This window comes from Equus caballus, chromosome 1 (assembly GCF_041296265.1).
Source record: "Equus caballus isolate H_3958 breed thoroughbred chromosome 1, TB-T2T, whole genome shotgun sequence".
Classification (NCBI taxonomy): Eukaryota; Metazoa; Chordata; class Mammalia; order Perissodactyla; family Equidae; genus Equus; species Equus caballus.
In genome coordinates this window covers 109,092,158-109,110,400 of record NC_091684.1, presented here as the reverse complement: position 1 = coordinate 109,110,400, position 18,243 = coordinate 109,092,158, and the positions used below count along the sequence as shown (strand labels likewise).

The following is an 18,243-nucleotide window of genomic DNA, read 5'->3' as shown; positions in this document are numbered from 1 at the left end:
GGCCCATGTTTGATAGTTGCAAACACGCTTTTCGTCTTATTCGAGTCACTTAGAGGGAGAGTTGCTATCATGGAGGTTTTAACTTTAAACATCCAAAGTGGTGGTTATTTGAGTGGGCTCTGTTTCTTAAGTATTCTGCTATCGCTGCAAGTAAGGAGTAAAGATTTTGTTTCCTAGTTGTTTCCCATCTTGCATTACTGTTTTTTTCCTCTTGGTTGTTCCAAGTCAAGCGTGCCTGTTGGCTGGGGTGGTGTCAGTGAAAGACAAAGCGGATAGGACGTCTGCTCTGCGTCACCGCCTTACTACAGTGCTGCACGAGTTTATTCCCCCTCCAGCCCCACTCAGAGGCCAGTGAGCAGTGACTGTTTCCTTCAGAGGAGAAAGGGCTGATAGCTAGCAAGGGGCTGGGCTTCATCTCCCTTCTCCCTCGTGGCCGTCTTACTGTGGCCACCGCAGTCCACCATTCGTCAGAGGGCATGGCGTGTTTAAGGCAGGATCGATCACTTTAGCCATCTCACATTTTTGGGGCAACCTTATTAGTTCTTGGGTCTTTCAGATCAGTCTGAATTCTGGCCGTCTTCTAACCACAGCTAATCAAGCTCTGAACTGACTGTTTGCTGTTGTGGGGGGGGGGGGGTGGTGCCTGCTGTGGGGCCTTTTTAAGTTATGTGGAGGATCAGAAAGCCAAGATCTCCGAGCTCTCCAGAGAGTTCATTTGGACTATTTATAGTTGTTGTTTTGTCCACAGTCTCTATCTAGACAACACACTCAAATATTTGTTGAATTGAGTCCTTTCCCTTTGTTGCCTTTCCTGTGCCTTCTGTGTGCATGCTTCGCATCTTCTCGCCTCAGCCCCTCGCACATGCTTGCTTTCTGCATGGCCTGGGCTCTGTGGAGACACATGCACACTACCTGCTCCTTGCTCCCAGTTATCCAAACCTGCAGAGCGACAGTTTGACTTTTAGGACACTATGCCCGAAAACCTTGAGTCTTTTTTCCCTAAATTAATTTACTTTTTCATTTCAAAGATTCTCAGGAAAAGTAGCCAGTTGAATTGCTCCTTATGACCAAATTATTAGCACCTGGGTTGTTCTATAATCTGTATTGATCTTATGAAACACCTGTATGTGTTTTTTGAATTTTGACATGTAATTTTAAAGGAAAAGGTACTGTATAGTAGATGCCTGACTTTCTCTGGCTTAAATATGGTAAATATTTGAAGTCTCACGTGCATAGTAATATGCTCTGTTTCCACATTTACTAGAAGCAGCAATCATCATTATGCATTTCTGTTATGTGCCATTTGTCTCCTCATGCATAGCTAGAAATGCTAGCATGTTTTAAAGCAACAGGTCTGTAGTTTTATGACAACTTTGTTTTTTAGCTTGGTTCAAGTGGGGAAATTAATTTTCCGTTCATGCATCGTATGATGTTATTAATGTATGTGGCCCTCTTTTTCTATTAAGAGAAATTCAGAATATGTGCAATTCAGGGAATAATGCCTCAAGTTTTTCTTAAATCTGTCATTTCTAATTTCAGAACAATTGTAATATCACCCAAATTTAGCTTGGCAATAACTTTTTAATAATTGGATGAAAAGCTGCCTCTTTAATCATTCTTTTAAATCCATTTTCAATGAATTGATCAAGGTAGGAGAATTTGCAAAACATTAGTTTTTTTTAACTTAGTAGTTGATTTTAAACTCAGTTGAGATCTAATCTTACCAACTATCTTAGTATTGTCAAACACTTGTTATGTTTGTTTTATGAAGCAGTATGTCTGAATTGAAAGTGAACTATCTTTATTAATATCCAAACAGAATAGTCCTCAACTCTTGTAAATTACCATTTTCAAAATGCGTGGGTACATCCTCCTCTGCCTGGATGCATCTGAGTGCAGATTCAGTTTCCCTCGGCACCACTGACATGGTACTCGGAGAGGTTACGAGGGGACACCTTTCCCACGTAGCAGGATTGAGAAAGAGTTCTGTCATTTCAGAACACCGATACATTTTGCCTTTAAATAGCTCTAAGTTCTCTGCTAAAAACACTAATCAAGTTATAGCAGGTTCTGTACCATGTATGGCTCTGTATGGGATCTAGACTGTTAGAAGTGGGGATGAGGATTTTCCAGTGCTTCTAGCTGACTGATCCTAGTTTGTTTCCACCCAAGACAAATTTATCAGTAATTTTTTCTAATACTCTGTTCAGTGTGTATTATAAAGAACAAGAGTAACCTCCCAAGGATAAGTCAGGCCAGGGATGTTTTATGAATGGAAATTCCCCTTTAAAAATAAAATTTTTCATTTAAGAAGTTAGTACAGTGACATTTTACTGTCATTTATTATCAATATTTCAGAACTACTGAAAATATTGGAGTTTCTTTGACTCTGTAGCATTTTGATTTAATTATAAAATATGCAGATTTATTTGAAGTCTTTATTGCTCAAAACTTTCCCCCCAATTTTGAGATGCTTAAAAAAAACCCCAAAACTGCCACCTCTTCTAAGTTCCAATGTCATTGTTCTCAAGATGTTAATTTAAAGACAGTATTGGAAAATCATAACATTGAAGGCGGTATTTATCCCTGGGACATGAGAACCATTTTAACAATTTATAACACTGAAACCTTTCTAGCATCTGTTTCTAACACCTCTTTTCCCTGCCACTTATGGGAATAATCTAATAGTGCTTTTGTCGTGTAACGTGTCCAAGAAGGTGGGCTGTGTGTCACAGTGAAATAATTTCCAAGAGATACCACTCCAGGCCCTGGGATTTGTCCGGGTAAGTTCATCTGGCTCAGTAATGTCTGCATTTGTGTCAGAGCCCACTTGCCTATATTTAGTCTTTCCAAATGGTTTGCAGTTGGTTCAGTCCATTGGGCTGCTTGCTTTTTGGATGATGCAGGTTGGGGAAGATGAAGGAAGTTTAAGGGCTTGAATTTGGCAGTCTCTTTACCGGATATCTATTTTAACCCCTGCTGGTTAATTTACATAAAGCCCAGCTGTGTATGAATTTTTGTAAATTTCAAGTCTCTTATTCTTCTTACCATAGGGATAAGAATGTCAGCACTTATTGAATTTATGGTCTTGCTCTCCTGTGTCTGGACCTCCTGGCAGCTCACAGTTCCGTTTCCTTTGGATAACAGGATACAGCTGGCGGCAAAATTCTCACCTGTGGAATAGCCATTTGGAGTTTTCTTCTCCATATAGATCTTTGCAAAGCAGCAGAAACCATTTTTTACAGGAAACCACAAGCCTGTGTTAAACACCAAAAGAGAATTGAAATAACATGTGCATGTGTTCCTCTTCCCAGAGGGACCAAGCGTCATGTGAGAGCCTAAGTATAGCGTGAAGCAGCTCTTTGCCCTCGTCTGTGCTTTGAGATAGTCCAGTTAGAGGACGCTGAATTCCCCCACTCTGGTCCCTGTTACCTCTCTGGCTGATTGAGCAAGTTGGTCCAGGCTGAATTTCTCAACACTTGGCGGGATCCATACTACCTTTAATTAGAGTAACCTTCTGGGACTAGACTGATCTTAGATATTCTGATTTTGATTTTGGTAGATGGATTTTTGTTGTTACAGCTGTAGCTGTGGATCCTTTGCCATCAAATGGTACAGAAAAGCTGATGATTAATTTCTTTCTCTCTCGTTCATATGAATCAAGTATTTCTTCAGTATTTATTGGGTGCTCAGCACTGTGCCAGGAGCGGTGATAGTGTAGAGGAGTGCTACAGAAGACATCTGCAATGTGGTAAACTAGAATAAACAAGGGGAAAAGGCAATAAGAAGAGAAATAAAGGAGAAAAAAAGACCAGACGGTATGTGACATTGCTGATGGAGTGGTTTAGATTGTCAGCAGTAATCCTATTAGCAGAATCAGCAAGGGTGGAGGGCATTATCATGAGCAGAGGTGTGAAGACTGGCCTGAGCATGGTGCGTGCAGATGGTGTGTGCAGGAGCTGGGTGGAAGATGTGTGCGGGGGAAGGAGCGCTGGATGGGGCTGCATAGACAATGCACTGAACACTGTTCCGAGGCACCAGAAGGGGTGTTAGGGGCATCCTGGCTGGCTTCTGAGGGTTCATCAAAGATAAAGGGCATATTTAATGGAGTACCATATCTGTTGGGGTCTACGTGTCCCTCATCAATACCCTTTATTTAGAGTTAGGGATCAGTCCAGTGATTAGGATGGTCCAAGAGACATGGGAGTTGAATGTGGTGTGAAGTTAGTGCTGAGATGGCTGGTCACGTGACTCACACCAGGCAGTAAGAACAGGAACTTAATTTATGGAGTATTTTCTTATCACCACTGCTGTGTTAAACATTTTACACACATCTTTTATTCTTATTTTCACATTTTACATATGAGAATAAAGGTTGGCAGTTAAGAAACTTGTCCAAGAAGTGCCAGAGTTACAGCTCAAATCCTGGTCTGTCTCCTTCTCTGACTTAGGTTGCCTTTCTCATTTTTGTCCTTACATTCTTCTCTTAGAGATTGTTAAAGAATTCTTAAAAGCTGGAAGGGTGTCTCCAGTCTGGATGAAGACTCCTCAATCATCTGTTCCTTTAATATCTTCATTCTGTATCAAAGAAGCTTCTGGAGAATTGGTGTAAAATAAATATGATACTGGATTTTTAACAAAGGAGATGTGGAGAGCGTCATCTCTGTTGGCAGCTTCCAGTCCCAAGCTGCCTGCGTGTGTGGCCCAGGGTGCAGGCTTCCACTTTTAAGCCTTACAGGTTGGAAGCTCTAGAAAAACTAAGACGGGAGTTCAGTGTGACCCAAAACTGTGATCACATTTTATTTTTAAGCTTTTTTATCCCTTTCTTGAATCAAGGCAGATCTTAGTGTCATCCCCCAGAACTTCCTAAAGAAAAGAGGTTGGTACCCCAGAAGAGCCTTTCCAAAGATTGCTTGCTACTGTGTAGGCAGAGAGGGAGTTACAGAATGAAAACTGCATTTTAGGGAGGTTGAGTCAGAGGAGCAAATGGAGCATGGGGATGTTTGCTCAAGGCACTAAGGCCCTGGCCCTCCAGTCTAGAAGCAGAGGCACGGAGACTGGCAGAGAGTCCTTGGGGAAGCGGGATGATGTGGCTGCTTCTGGGACCCCTTCTAATTGTAAGGTCCTCTGGCTGACGGATTTGGCTGGGGTTTGGACTGAGGATTCCAGGGCCTGTGCACATGGGTTGGGAAGCCAGACTTGCCTGCTGCACCTCAGGGAAGCTGTGGCGGGGTCTGACGCCTGGCCGTATTGGTTGTGACCTGCAACAGATACTTGTTCTGTCTGGGTTAGGGTTTAGGTTGCTTGATTACAAACTTCTTCCAGTGCTACTTTTTGTGAATCTTTGAGCCTGCAATTGTGAATGAACAGAACTTTGAGCTGAGCTTAAAAGGAAAAGAAAAAAAAAAGAAAAAACAAAGGTAGAGATTTGTTAGTGCCATTGGCATTATGTGGCTGTAATTTCCTTAGGGTAGAGCCATGTCACCGTGGTTTGTGTGCAGTCATGCATTGCTCAGCGCTGGGGATATGTCCTGTGAAGTGCGTTGTTAGGTGATTTTGTCATTGTGCAAACATCATAGTACGTACTTACACAAGCCTAGATGGTCTATGGTACTAATCTAATGGGACCACCATTGTATATGCCATCTGTTGTTGACCGAAACGCCGTTATGCAGCACATGACTTTATTTTCTTCTGTTTCCTTTCCTTGGTCTCTGAGGCCAGGCAGCTTTGAGGTACGTGAATGTACATGAGTGCCTCTCCCGACTCCCCTCCCATCATCCCCTGCTTGCGCCTCTCACTTATCTGTGTAAGTTGTTCTCAGCAACTCACTGTGCTGCCTTGTCTTTGTACATGCTGTTCCTTCTGCTCTGTGCTGCTCCTCCCACGTCCACTTGGTCAGTCTTGCCTCAGGGTTGGCCTCCTCCAGTGAGCTCTGTCTGGGCCTCCACCTTCTAGAGAGTTTAGTGTTTCTTCCTGATCCTTGTAACATTTTTGTTATTACTCTTATCATACTGTAATATAATTACCTGTTTACATGTATATGTCCCTTACCTAATTGAGAGGGGCTGTGTATTATTTGTCTCTAAAGCTCAGCAACTGGCTGTATGTGGAATATTCTAGGGGCTCAGCAATATGAGGAGATTCTCTCCCATTATTGAGTCTTTTTGTGCCAGACAGACATTAGACACATATGTAAAGAAAAGGGGGCCCTAAGTACTGAAAAGATTATGGTGTACTCTCCCATGTGAATTTCAGAGTGAACTCTCGATGAGTGTGACAAAGTCAGAGTTCTGATTTTTAAGGTAAATTTCTTTAATTATTTAAATTAATTGATTAATTATTGTGATAAGAATTGTGATTTTTTAATTCCATGATAATTACTTTATTCGTGTGTGTATGTTTGCCTTAATTCAGCATCATTTGGTCTATTGGGTAAGCCAGCATTGATAAAGAATAAATCAAAAGAGTGAATATGGATGTTAGTGTTTATGGTTTTTGTTTTAATTTGCCTTATCCTTTTGTTTTACTGCGAGTATCTCCTTGTGTTGGACTCTTCGTTCTGGTCACGTCCTACCTACCTTCTGTGGGCCCTCCTCCCCCCTTACTCCAGTTGTGACCAGTACTTTGTTTTTTTCTTGGTGGGTTTTGAGTACCGTGTCATGTGATGGTGGCACAGAGCAAGGCTAACTGTGCCGTAAGAGAATCAGACACTCGTTATGGGTTCCATCACCATTGTTACCCAGAGTGTGGGCCATGATTCAAAAGCAAAAACATCCCCAGCTCTGGTCTCCTGATTTGGACTCGTTAATGGTGTAAGGGGTGGGGGGCATGCGAGAAGCTGCATTACTTAGCAAGGCCTCCAACTGCTGCTCCTGTGCACTGAGGTTTGAGAATCACTGCTTACAGCTAACTGCTCAGTTATTGATTACTGCAGCTTTAAACGGAAGTAGTCAGCTACCAGGCTCCTGTAAGATTTCCTCAGTCTGTTATTCAGGAAGTATACTTGGTACATGTAGTACTTTATGTTTTTTGTAGAACTTGGCATCCTCCACAGGAAGAGCCTGTTCGCTCCTTGTACCGTCCTCCTTTTCTGTAGTTCAGAATTCCCTGCTCCCGCTCCCAATAGGGCATAACGCTTTTATAACTACCGGCCTACACTCCTTAGGAGTGAAGGAAAGCGTCTTTGGATCCTGTTATTTTCCTTGAGGAAGAGCTGAACATTGTTTTACAAGAATCCACAGTGTGCATTGTAATTTCCATGTTAATCTTCACCCCCAATTTTTGTGGGTTTCAAAGGGTTTACTGTAGTCCAGTTTTAGCCAGGTCCCTGGCCATGGAAATTCATTTGAAGCACCTTGTGCCGTAGAAGGGCCCTGCTGGGAAAAATCCTCTATTTACACTTGGCTGAGTCTCAAACAGCTGCCCTCCTCTATTGGGTCTGGGGGTGGTTTGCACATCCTTTTTGTGGATTTGGAAGCTTCCCTGTTGTGAATGACAAAAATCATGTCAATGGAAGTGATAGGTTCCTCAGACCCAGACAGCTGTCTCCTTAGGAAATGGCCTGAGAACACCAAGCTAGCAGATTCACGAGTGTGCAGTTTGCAGTGTAATTCCTCATACGATGTTGGGGCTGGGATTTTTCCCCCTCCTCTTCAAGGATGTTTCTTGAAGAGGAGAGCTCCTGTTAAAGGCTTCTCTAGTATAATGTGTGGGTGTGGCTCAAGAATAGTGAGTTGGTTTACGTTTACGTACATATGGGTGCAGGTAATCTTGTTTTAATTGCCTTGCCTTTATAAGCTCTGGGGAGCCTTACTAAAGGTTGTAGATTTCCTCAGTTTGCACATTTAGGAAAAAAAGTCTTTTTATTCATTTCCAGTTCAGTTGTGATGCATTGAATGACGGGGGACTTAAAAAACAGATGTGCTGTGTATAATACTTTCTTCTTGATTATGAAAGTAATATCGTTCATTGTTTGAATAGTTATGATTAAGAAACACATCATTCAGGAATGAAAATTCCCTCTACTTCCAAGAAATATGTACACTTAACGTTTTGGTATTTGTTCCTCCACATGCTTTTCAGTGGTTATTTTGTTATAATTTAGAATTGTAATTTACCCACCGATGTGTTTTAAGACAGAAATGCATCTCTGGGTACCATTTAACCATTTACAGTTTTCAGAGTATTTTACTTGGAGTCTCCATTGAGACTTAGAAACTCTGCCAGGAGGAAGCAGTGTGCTTAAGCACTTTCCTTGGATTGCCGCTTTTAATTCTTCACTAACTCCATAGTGTAGGCGGGAGTTACTATTCTCTTTCTGCACGTACGGAGACTGTGGCTCAGACGAGTTAACTGAGTTGCTCAAGGTCGTCTAGCTAATCAGGAGAGAACTTGGGGTGCCCACACATTTGATTTGATTTCTTTTCTAGAGAATATTTTGCAGCACCCTATGACTTTCCTGTATTGAGAAATCTTCTTTAGCCGAAAATATCTTTGAGACCTATAAAGCTGTTGAATGGGAACACGCTGCTTGTTTGGCTTATTAAGAGGTATTTTGTTAGCTTTCGACCAGGAGTTGGCACTGAGTCTAGCCTCTTGCCTCTTTTTGTGAATAAAATTTTATTGGAAGAGAGTCACACCCATTCATTTACATGTTGCAACAGAGACCATATGACCTGCAGAGCCTGAAATATTTGCCGTCTAGCCCTGTACAGAAATGTTTGCTGACCCCTGCTGTGGACAGCAGTTTCTGTGGAGGTCTATAGTTGTTTTCTAGCTTCTAAGGTTTTGTGTTGATTTGTGCAGGCGCATTGGTTGGTGGAAATGCACAGTCTGTGCTCCTCTCATCAGCAGCACCCTGAGACTTCCTACGTGTGGGTGTTGTGGTGGAGTATAGATTTACATAATCGAGACAGCTGCGTTAAAATTGGATGAGTTTTATTTTGACATGAAGTGAATGTGTTACTGTTATACAATAGTAAACTATTAAATTTGTTTTCTTTCAGCACTTTGAAATAAAATGGAAAATGTGGGAAGAATAAAACTACTTAATTACTGTGCTCGTTATTATTTCACACCCCTCAAATTTATGACTTGCCAGAACTCCAGCAGGTTACTACCGAGTGGCAGATTTGGTGAACATACCTAAAACCACATTATTTCAGTCTGTGAATTTTGATGTTTCCTTTTTTTCATAGTCTTTCAAATGGTACACAGCCATTACTGTCCCACTGTGTCTGTCATGGGTTGTTCTTGTGTTAGATGAAAGCAGCCTGGTAAACTTGTGAACCTGCTCCATGTCATTCACTAGTTAGTGTGTAAGGAAGAAATGGTAGGGTTTTCTCTCTTAAAATTCCGTGATGAAATCATTGGATGAACATAGTGCATTTATTTAATTTTCCTTTGGGGAAAGTTTGATAAAAAATCTATTGACAAAGCAAAGACTTTAAATTGGTCTTGGAGTATGGGTTTGGTTCTTGTGTGTTTACTCTGCCCCAAAGACTGCCTTCCTGTCAAAGGCTCCTTCCTTTAGAACACAGTTCAAGTAAAATAAGCTTGTTTAAATGTGTAGAATAAGTTAATTTACATTATTTGTAGCAAGTTTTTTGATGGTTTAGCATCAGAACACTGAGTTCTCAGTTTTGGGGTGAGTTTGAGGGTCTGGAACACCTTTCACCTGTTACCTCTTACTTGCTGTCGTCATCTCTTTCAGTTTTTGGGTGAGTGTCATCTCAGAGAGGCCTTGCCTCAGCACCATATTTAATACGGTATCCTCTTCATTTTCCATTTCCTCTTTTATTTTTCTCCATAGTGCTTATCACTAGTGAAAACCATTTAGTCTGATGTTGTATTTAGCTGTGTGACTCCTAGAATGAGCTCTGTGAAGCTTCTGTTCCCTCAGTGCCTGGAGGAGGATGGTGCCTGGCACGTTGTATACGCACAGAGATAGTTGAATTGAAGTCAGGGTGAGTCCATATTGTCTGTAGAATGAGGGCTAGAGGTAGGGCAAGTCAGTTTGTAGATTGAGATCATTAGCAGGAAATCCTCTTATGCTGTGGGGATAAAACACGTGTTTGGGCATCAGACTGGGTTTGAATCTGGACTTTTCCATTTCTTGACATTGGTGTAAAATAACTTAATCATTGAAAGACTCAATTTTTCACCAGTGAAATGGGAAAATAATATCTTCTTATGGGGATTAAATGTGATGTTGAATGTAAAGCTCTAGAAATGTTAGTCCTCTCTTTGCCCTTGTGTGTCAGCACTGAAGAAGCCTAAAGGTGAGCTGAATTTACCAATCTCTTGCTTCTGGGGTCATTGCCTTGATGACATTTGACAAATTTATTCTTTCAATAGCCTGTGTTGCCAGCATAACAATGACCCGTCCCTTTGACCAGTGTGCGAGGACAGACGCTCTGTCATCCCTCTTTAATCCTCATACCAGAGCAGCTTGGTTTTGCCTGTGAAATATGTTTTAGGTGAGTTCATAATTCTAAACAGTTTAGACGGCGTCAGCCCTTCCTTAGGGCCATGTCAGTTTTACCAGCTTTTCCCTCCAAACGCAGCGAGAGCCTCTCAGGTCATTTGATGTTTGTGGTCCTTACATAGTCCTCCTAAGTTTCTTGGCAAATCAGGAGACATCACAGGGCAAGTCACTAGTTTGTCTCCATAGATTTTTCCAATCCTTATGGAGCACCAAAGGTTAATTCCTGTTTCAGTTTCCACTGATAGCTCTTCTAGCTTGTGATGACAGGAGCACGTCAGAAGTTAGTTAAGGCAAATTGGTTCCTAAATTTATAGGTTCTTTCAGTCCTTTGGCCCAGGCAAGTCTGAACAGGACCTGGAAAGCCGATTAAAAACCAGTGAGCACAGTGAGCTTTATTTTAAATTAAATGGATATTTAATGCATTGAGAAAGTTTTCAAGCGCTTCAGTCTTTCTTTTTCAGCCATGGCTTGCTATTTGAATCTGATGGTCTGGAAATCTTTACTTTTCTACTAAAAGAGTTGGTTATTGCTGTACTTCTCAAGTTTGGTTTTCAGTGTGGATTTCTGCAGGTGATTTTAGCTCCTATGGGTACAAATCATTAAGTGGAAGCAGGCAGGAAGGAAAGCGTGCCCTGAGCTAGGAAGGCTGTTACAGAGTGGGGGTGAACCAGAGAATGAATGAGGGTGGGCCTGGAGGTAGTCAGTCGGTGTGGGGGAGCCACTGAGCTGCCAGCATCCTGCTGCCTTTGTCCAGCAGAACACTTGAAACCTGGGGCCTGCAGCTGGTTGGGGATGGTTGGGTTTTGGAGCCTGGTTATAGATTTTTTCCCCTCCAAGTGTGTGTCACCTGCCTTTTGGGTAAGCCTTGATCTCAGACTTAGGCAGCCTGACCAAATTGGCAGATCCCTGAAGATTTTAATATTGAGAGGACTCCAAGTTATGCTTGGTCGGTAAGGCATTGCTCTTTATCTAAACAGTTAGTCATTGGTAACTTATGGTTTATGCTGATTGAATTTCAATTCATTGTTAGTTTTTTGTGATCTGGCATAACACAAAGTATGAGATTTTATCTATTTTTTTGCATGTATGAATGACATTCCTGTACTGTTGTTTATATATAGCTGGTTAGTATGTGCCTTAATTTGATCTAGTACCTCTTATGCTTAAATTCAGGGTGTTTGGCAAAGCACCTGCCATTCTGAGGTCCGTGATTCTGGACCATGATATTTTGGCCTAGGTGAAGTCCTGGTCAGATCACCAAGTTAAACTTTTAAGTACATACTATTATTAATATTCACGAACATATACAGTGCTGGAAGTCTTCTCTAAAGTTCTTCATAAGATTGTTGTGAGAATTTGTTTAGCGAAGGTAATAATAGGGAATTCAGCTATTAGTTTTGAGGAGGGTAACAACTTTTAGTCGTTGGAGGCCAGCTGTCGCCTCCCTCCTCTGAGAGACAGAGAGGAGGAGAGGTCTGGGGGCTGTCTGCCACCCTCCTTTCCCCTGAGCTCCCTGGAGAGACTGGGAGCAGGCCCTGGGGAAGCGGTGTTGTCAGGTTGAGAAATTAGATAAAAAGGTAACAACATACACTGTTTTTGCTTTGGCAGCTGCTTAAGTATCCTGTTGGTTGTTGAAACTGCTGTGACATTGAAGCCTTTTGTCTGTAGTTTTAAATCAGAAAATCTTTCTCCCCACTTGAACAGATTGAATGTGGGCTACAAGGAATTCTGCAATCCTTGTGACCTTCGCTTTCCCAAACCTCTAAGGAAAGCTGGGGACACAGTCATCTCAGACTTCTGATTGCGCTCATGTAGCTGTGGCTGACATCCAGGACTTTAGGTGGTTTTCATATTTTGACAACTTTTAATTTTATTGTCATTTATTTCCTTTGTTCTCATTTATTTCTTCCATTTCTATTTCAGTGTCCTGGGTCATGAAACTTAATCCACAACAAGCTCCATTATATGTGAGTAAATCACGAGATTTCTTTTTTATTTTGTACTTATCTGTGCTGTTCACTTGTTCTGATAAACTCACGAATCACTTATGTGATTATCAAAGGAATTTTTAACCATCTATACATGAATTTATTGACTTCGTACACTTTAGAAATTGAATTTGATTTAGTAACTCTAGCTCGCTAATAAATGCATCATACTGAGCTGAGAACAAATAATACTTGTAGGACTTGGGAGGTGATGTAGTCAGAGTGGTGAGAGACACGTACAAAACATTACATTGCCCTGCACTGTGATCCTGTGGCTTCTTATTTTTATGCAGTGCATTTCTGTAAAAGTAGTCTGAGATCTCCCTGCTGCCATTGTGAGTTACCCCCTGTTGCAACTAGGTGGCACTCTGTCATCGGCAAGAGTGCTGCTTAATTAGGACTTGCTGAAAGCCGATATCATCCTTCTAAAGTGAGGGAATTATAAGAGGAAATGGATCAGGGAATTGATCAAGCCTGGAAAAGGTAGGTGACTCTAGGTGACTCTTCGTTGTGTTGTGAGAGTGAATTAGCTGAATCGGGGTGGTGAAAAGTGCCTGTTTGAGGAGGAGCCAGCGTGGAGGTGTGGACAGTTCGAGCTGGGAGAGGCTGGTGGAAGTTGGAGGAGTGTGGTCTGGAGAAGGTGAGAACAATGTCTTTGATGGGACTGGACTCGAGTCAGGCCTTGAAGATTAAAGAGCATTTAGTTGGGTGAAAAGTCCTCAGAATTTGTTCGAGACAAAAGGCGAGTGGTAGAGGGATGAGTGGCAGTGAGCGTGGTGTTCAGCGAGCGGTGGGCGGGTGGAAAGCCTGGCCCAGCTGAATTGTGGTAGGGAGTAATGGGAGGGTAGTCTGAAAAGGTGGTTGAAGCTCCATTGTGAAGACAGACAAAGGTGTGGGGGCATTATTTTGTCACCGCAGAGGAGCCTTTGAAGGCGTTTATTTTAAATCTGCTGTTCATTTTATGCATTTATTTATTTTAAACCATGCAATGTTAATAATAGTCTTATACCTTTCTAACATAGAACATTCATATGATCACTCTCCTGTGTAGATGATTTTTATGTTAAATGTAACATCAAGAAAAATATGTGTTCTTAGAAGATATTGTATGAAATTATTTTCTTTCCAGACTATTTCGAGACAGTTTATGTTCAACAGTAGGTTTGCCTGTGAACTGAATACCTTAGACTTTTAAAAACAGCTTTATTGAGAAGTAATTCACACACAATAAAATTCACCCATTTGAAGTATATGATTCAGTGGTTTTTAGTATATTCACAGTTGTGTAGTCATAACCGTTATCTAACCTCAACATTTTCATCACCCCAAAAAGAAACCCCCTGCCCATTAGCGATCACTCACCATTCCCCTCCCCCTCTCAGCTCCTGGCAACCACTTTATCCGCTTTCTGTCTTTATGGAATTACCTGTTCTGGAAATTGCGTATAAATGGAATCATACAGTATGTGGCCTTTTGTGGCTGGCTTCTTTCACTTTAGCATAATGCATTTAAGGTACATGTTAGAGCAAGTATCAGTGCTTTGTTCCTTTTTATTGACAAATATTTCATTGAATGGATATACCACATTTTATTTATCCACTCATCAGTTGATTAGGCATTTGGTTTGTTTCTACTTTTTAGCTATTATGAATAATGCTGCTGTGAACAGCTATTTTTTCTGTAGGCATATATTTTCATTTCTCTTGGGTATATACGTAAGAGAAGAATTGTTTGGTTACGTGATACCCCTTTGTTTAACATTTTGAGGAACTGCCAGACTGTTTCCACAGTGGCTGCAGCATTTTATGTTCCCACCATCAATGTTGAAGGTTGCAGTTTCTCCATATTCTTGCCAATACTTGATATTGTCTGACCTTTTGATTGTAGCCATCCTGGTGAGTGTGAAGTCATATCTTATTGTGGTTTTGATTTCCATTTCCCTTATGGCTAATGAATTTGAGCATAGTTTCAGGTGCTTATTGGCCATTTATGTATATTTAGAGAAATATACATAAATAGATTTAGAGAATCTACATATAATATAGAGAATATACATATAATAGATTTAGAGAATCTCTTGACCATTTTTAAATTGGGTTTTCTTCTTTATTATTGAGTTTTAAAGGTTCTCTGTGTATTCTGGATACAAGTCCCTTATCAGATATACGATTTGCAAAAATTACCTCCCATTCTGTGGTTTATCATTTTATTTTTATAATGGTATCCTTTGAAGCCCAAAAGTTTTAAATTTTGATGATGTCCAGTTTGCCTGTTATTTTTTCTATTGCTTGTACTTTTGGTATCATATCTAAAGAGGCTTTGCCTAACTCAAGATCATGAAGATTTACTCCTGTGTTTTCTTCTAGGAGTTTTATAATTTTAGCTCTTACATTTAGGTATATGGTTCTAGAGTTAGTTTTTGTGTATACTGTAAGGGAGGGATCCAACTTCATTCTTTTAAATGTGGATATCTAGTTGTCCCAGCACCATTTGTTGAAAAGACTATTCTTTCCCTATTGAATTTTCTTCGGCACCCTTGTTGAAAATCAACTGATTATAAACGTAAGGCGTTGTTTTTGGACTCTCAATTCTATTCCTTTCCTTTGGGTCATCTTTAATTTCTTTTAACAATGATTTATAGTTTTCAGTGTATAAACCTTGTACTTTTGTGAAATTTATTCTTGTGAAATGTATTCTTTTTGATGCTATTGTAAATTATATTGTTATCTTAATTTCCTTTTCAGATTTTTCATTGGTATTGTGTAGAACTACAGTTGATTTTTGTATGTTGATCTTATAACCCACAACCTTGCTGAACTTGCTTATTAGCTACTAGTCTTTTAGTGGATTCCTTAGGATTTTCTATATACAAGATCATATCATCCGAAAATAGAGATAGTTTTTTTTCTTTCTAAAACAAATGTCTTTTATTTCTTTTTTCTTACCTAATTGCCCTGAGTAGAACCTCCAGTATAGCATTGAATAGAAGTGGCAAGAGCAGACATCCTTGCCTTCTTCTAATCTTGAAGGGAAAGCAGTAGTCTTTCACCATTACGATTAAGTATGATGTCGTTAGCTGTGGGTTTTTTATAGATGCCTATATCAGGTGAAGAAGTTCCCTTCTGTTCCTAGTTTGAGTATTTTTATTGTGAAAAAGCATTGGATCTGTCAAATGTTTTTTCTGTGCCTGTTGAGATGATCGTGTGGGTTTTTTCTTTTATTCTGTTAGTGGTATATTGCATGGATTGATTTTGAGTGTTAAACCAGCCTCGCATTCCTGGGATAAATTCCATTTGATCATGGTGTATAATTCTTTTTAGATTTTGCTGGATTTGGTTTACTAGTATTTTGTTGAGGATTTTTGTGTCTATACGTAAAATATATAATCTGTAGTTTTCTTCTGATGTCTTTGTCTGGTTTGGGCCATTGAAAGTTTTTGATTAGGGGCTGATGTAACTTAAGTAGTCGTGGTAGGCACAGTAATGACTCCCCAAGTGTGTCCATGTCTTAATCTCCAGAACCCGTGAATATTTATCTTACTGCATGGTAGAAGGGACTTCATAGATTTAATTGTTAAGGATCTTGAGATGGGAGATTATCCTGAATTATCTGGGTAGCCTAGTGATGTCACAAGGATGTTTATAAATGAGAGAGAGGAGAATCGTAAGTCAGGAGAGATTTGTCGATGCTGTGCTGCTGGCTTTGACGAAGGAGGAAGGGGCCATGAGCCAAGAAACGCAGCTCTAGAAGCTGGAAGAACAAGGGAACAGTTCTTCCTTAGAGGCTCCAAATGAATGCAGCCCTGTGGACGTGTTTATTTTAGCCCAGTGAAAGTTGTTTCACACTTCTGACCTCTAGAATTGTAAGATAATGAGTTTGTGTTGTTTTAAGCCTCTGCATTTGTGGTAATTTGTTGTAAGAGCAATAGAAAACTAATATAGTCGTGGTTTGGGAAAATTAATTTCTAGTACTGTGAAGGATAATTTAGAAGGAGAAAGTAGAGGCAAAGAGATCAGTTAGAAGCTTTCTGATTGTGCTGTCATAGAATCTGAGAACTTTAAAGTTAATAAAGATTTTAGCTATTATCTGCTTCAACGTCTCCATTTTATTTTATTTATTTATTTATTGTCTTTTTGCTGAGGAAGATTCTCCTGAGCTAACATCCATTACCAGTCTTCCTCTTTTGTATGTGAGTCGCCACCACAGCATGGCCACTGACAGAGAGGAGTGGTGTAGGTCCGCGGCCAGGAACCAAACCCAGGCCGCCGAACCGGAGCGTGCTGAACTTAACCACTAGGCCAAGGGGGCTGGCCCAACTTCTCCATTTTAGAAATGAGGAAATGAGTTTTGAAGATGATGTGATGAGGTGGCACAGCTAATAGGTAATAAAATTATGATTTAAATCTGTATTTTCTGGGCTTAGTCGTAGAAACCACTGTAAAGCTTGTTAAGCTTAAAAGAGCTTCGTTCTGTTAGGGAAGCAAGGTTCTTTAGACCCAGTTCTGAGGAACGTTCTTATATTCATTAATATGACTAGGTCTTTAATTAGGCGGGCTCTACTCTGTAGAAGAATATTTTAAACTTCAGATTTCAGGTGTGTCTATCAGCAGTAATACTTAATGGGGTGATTTGCTATTCTTTCTTTGAAAGGAGAGTGACGGTATCTTCATTGTGAGTGAACTAAGTGCAGTGCAGGGTTTGTGCTATTTTGGTGAAGTAAAGTAACCGTCATGTGAGAGTCCTTTGGAGGGGGCGCCTCTGCACTTGGAGGAGGAAGTCATAAGCAAGGAACAGAAGAGGGTGTTGACATCTTTCCTTTAGTCTGTAGTTGGGATCTGCTACAGATGACTATCATCAGAGGAGAGAAAACTCCTAACAAGTAAGGAAAAACACTGGATCCTGAGAAGAAGTTTATGAGTTAAGAAAAATAAGCTGGATTCCAAATAAATATTTTAGTCCGTCTTTGAATAAAAACGTGTCCAGAATAAGACGCAGTAGTTAAAAATGTAAGAAAAGTTCCAAGCCACAGATGTCAGTACTGTTGAGTGTTTAAATGAAGCTGTTTTAATTAATTGTTTTTGATGAAATGTTCACAATGGAGTGTGCAAGATGCTGGCCTGGAACGTTTAGAGACCAGTATCTTAAAACAGCTGTGCCTTGGTTTCCTTGTCTGTCAACTCTGTGATTCTACCCGTTTCACCTTTGTGCTAGGCAAGCTAGTTACATCACTGAGTCAGATATTTTTCTCAGCCTCCACAAAGGTATTGATTATTGCTAGATGAATTTATAAGAGTTGAAGTTTCAATGCCATTGGGTGGTAGTGATAGAAACTTCGGCAAGTTTAGTAATAGCTTTCTAGATGGTGAGGGCCTAGATAGTTCAGTGGGAGTAAAAATGGAGAGGCAGTGGTAGATGCAAGAAATATTGTAAAAGCAGCAGCAGCATCAAATGCTTTATTAAGTACGAGGAGTGAAAGAGAAGGATGAATGACAGTTGATTGAGAATTTGGGCGTGAATGACAGCTGATGCCATTGCCAGAGATGGAAAAAAAAGAAGATAATGAGCTTGTTGTCTAAACATGTTGAAGGGTGTATGGATGTTCTCCTGACAGCTGGAGATGTGGGCTCAGAATTATGGAGCGAGGAAGTTGGCTTTGAAGTAGGGATAGTTTAAGTCGTCTCTAAGAAATTGATACTTCTGACTATGAGAATAGATGAGCTCTTGGAGAAGATAAAAGAGTGGATGGAATTAGAATCGTGGACTATG

General features: G+C 40.5%; 1 protein-coding gene across 18 annotated transcripts in view; it reads left to right on the top strand.

The window, feature by feature from the left end:
• AKAP13 (A-kinase anchoring protein 13) overlaps nucleotides 1-18,243 on the top strand; it is a 322,766-nt gene that overhangs the window by 73,613 nt on the left and 230,910 nt on the right. For all 18 annotated transcript variants that reach the window (XM_070267042.1, XM_070267036.1, XM_070267054.1 and 15 more), the window contains exon 2: nucleotides 12,413-12,456. In XM_070267042.1, coding sequence (XP_070123143.1) covers nucleotides 12,424-12,456 — 33 coding nt within the window. In that variant the 5' untranslated portion in view covers nucleotides 12,413-12,423. The remainder of the gene's footprint in view (nucleotides 1-12,412; nucleotides 12,457-18,243) is intronic.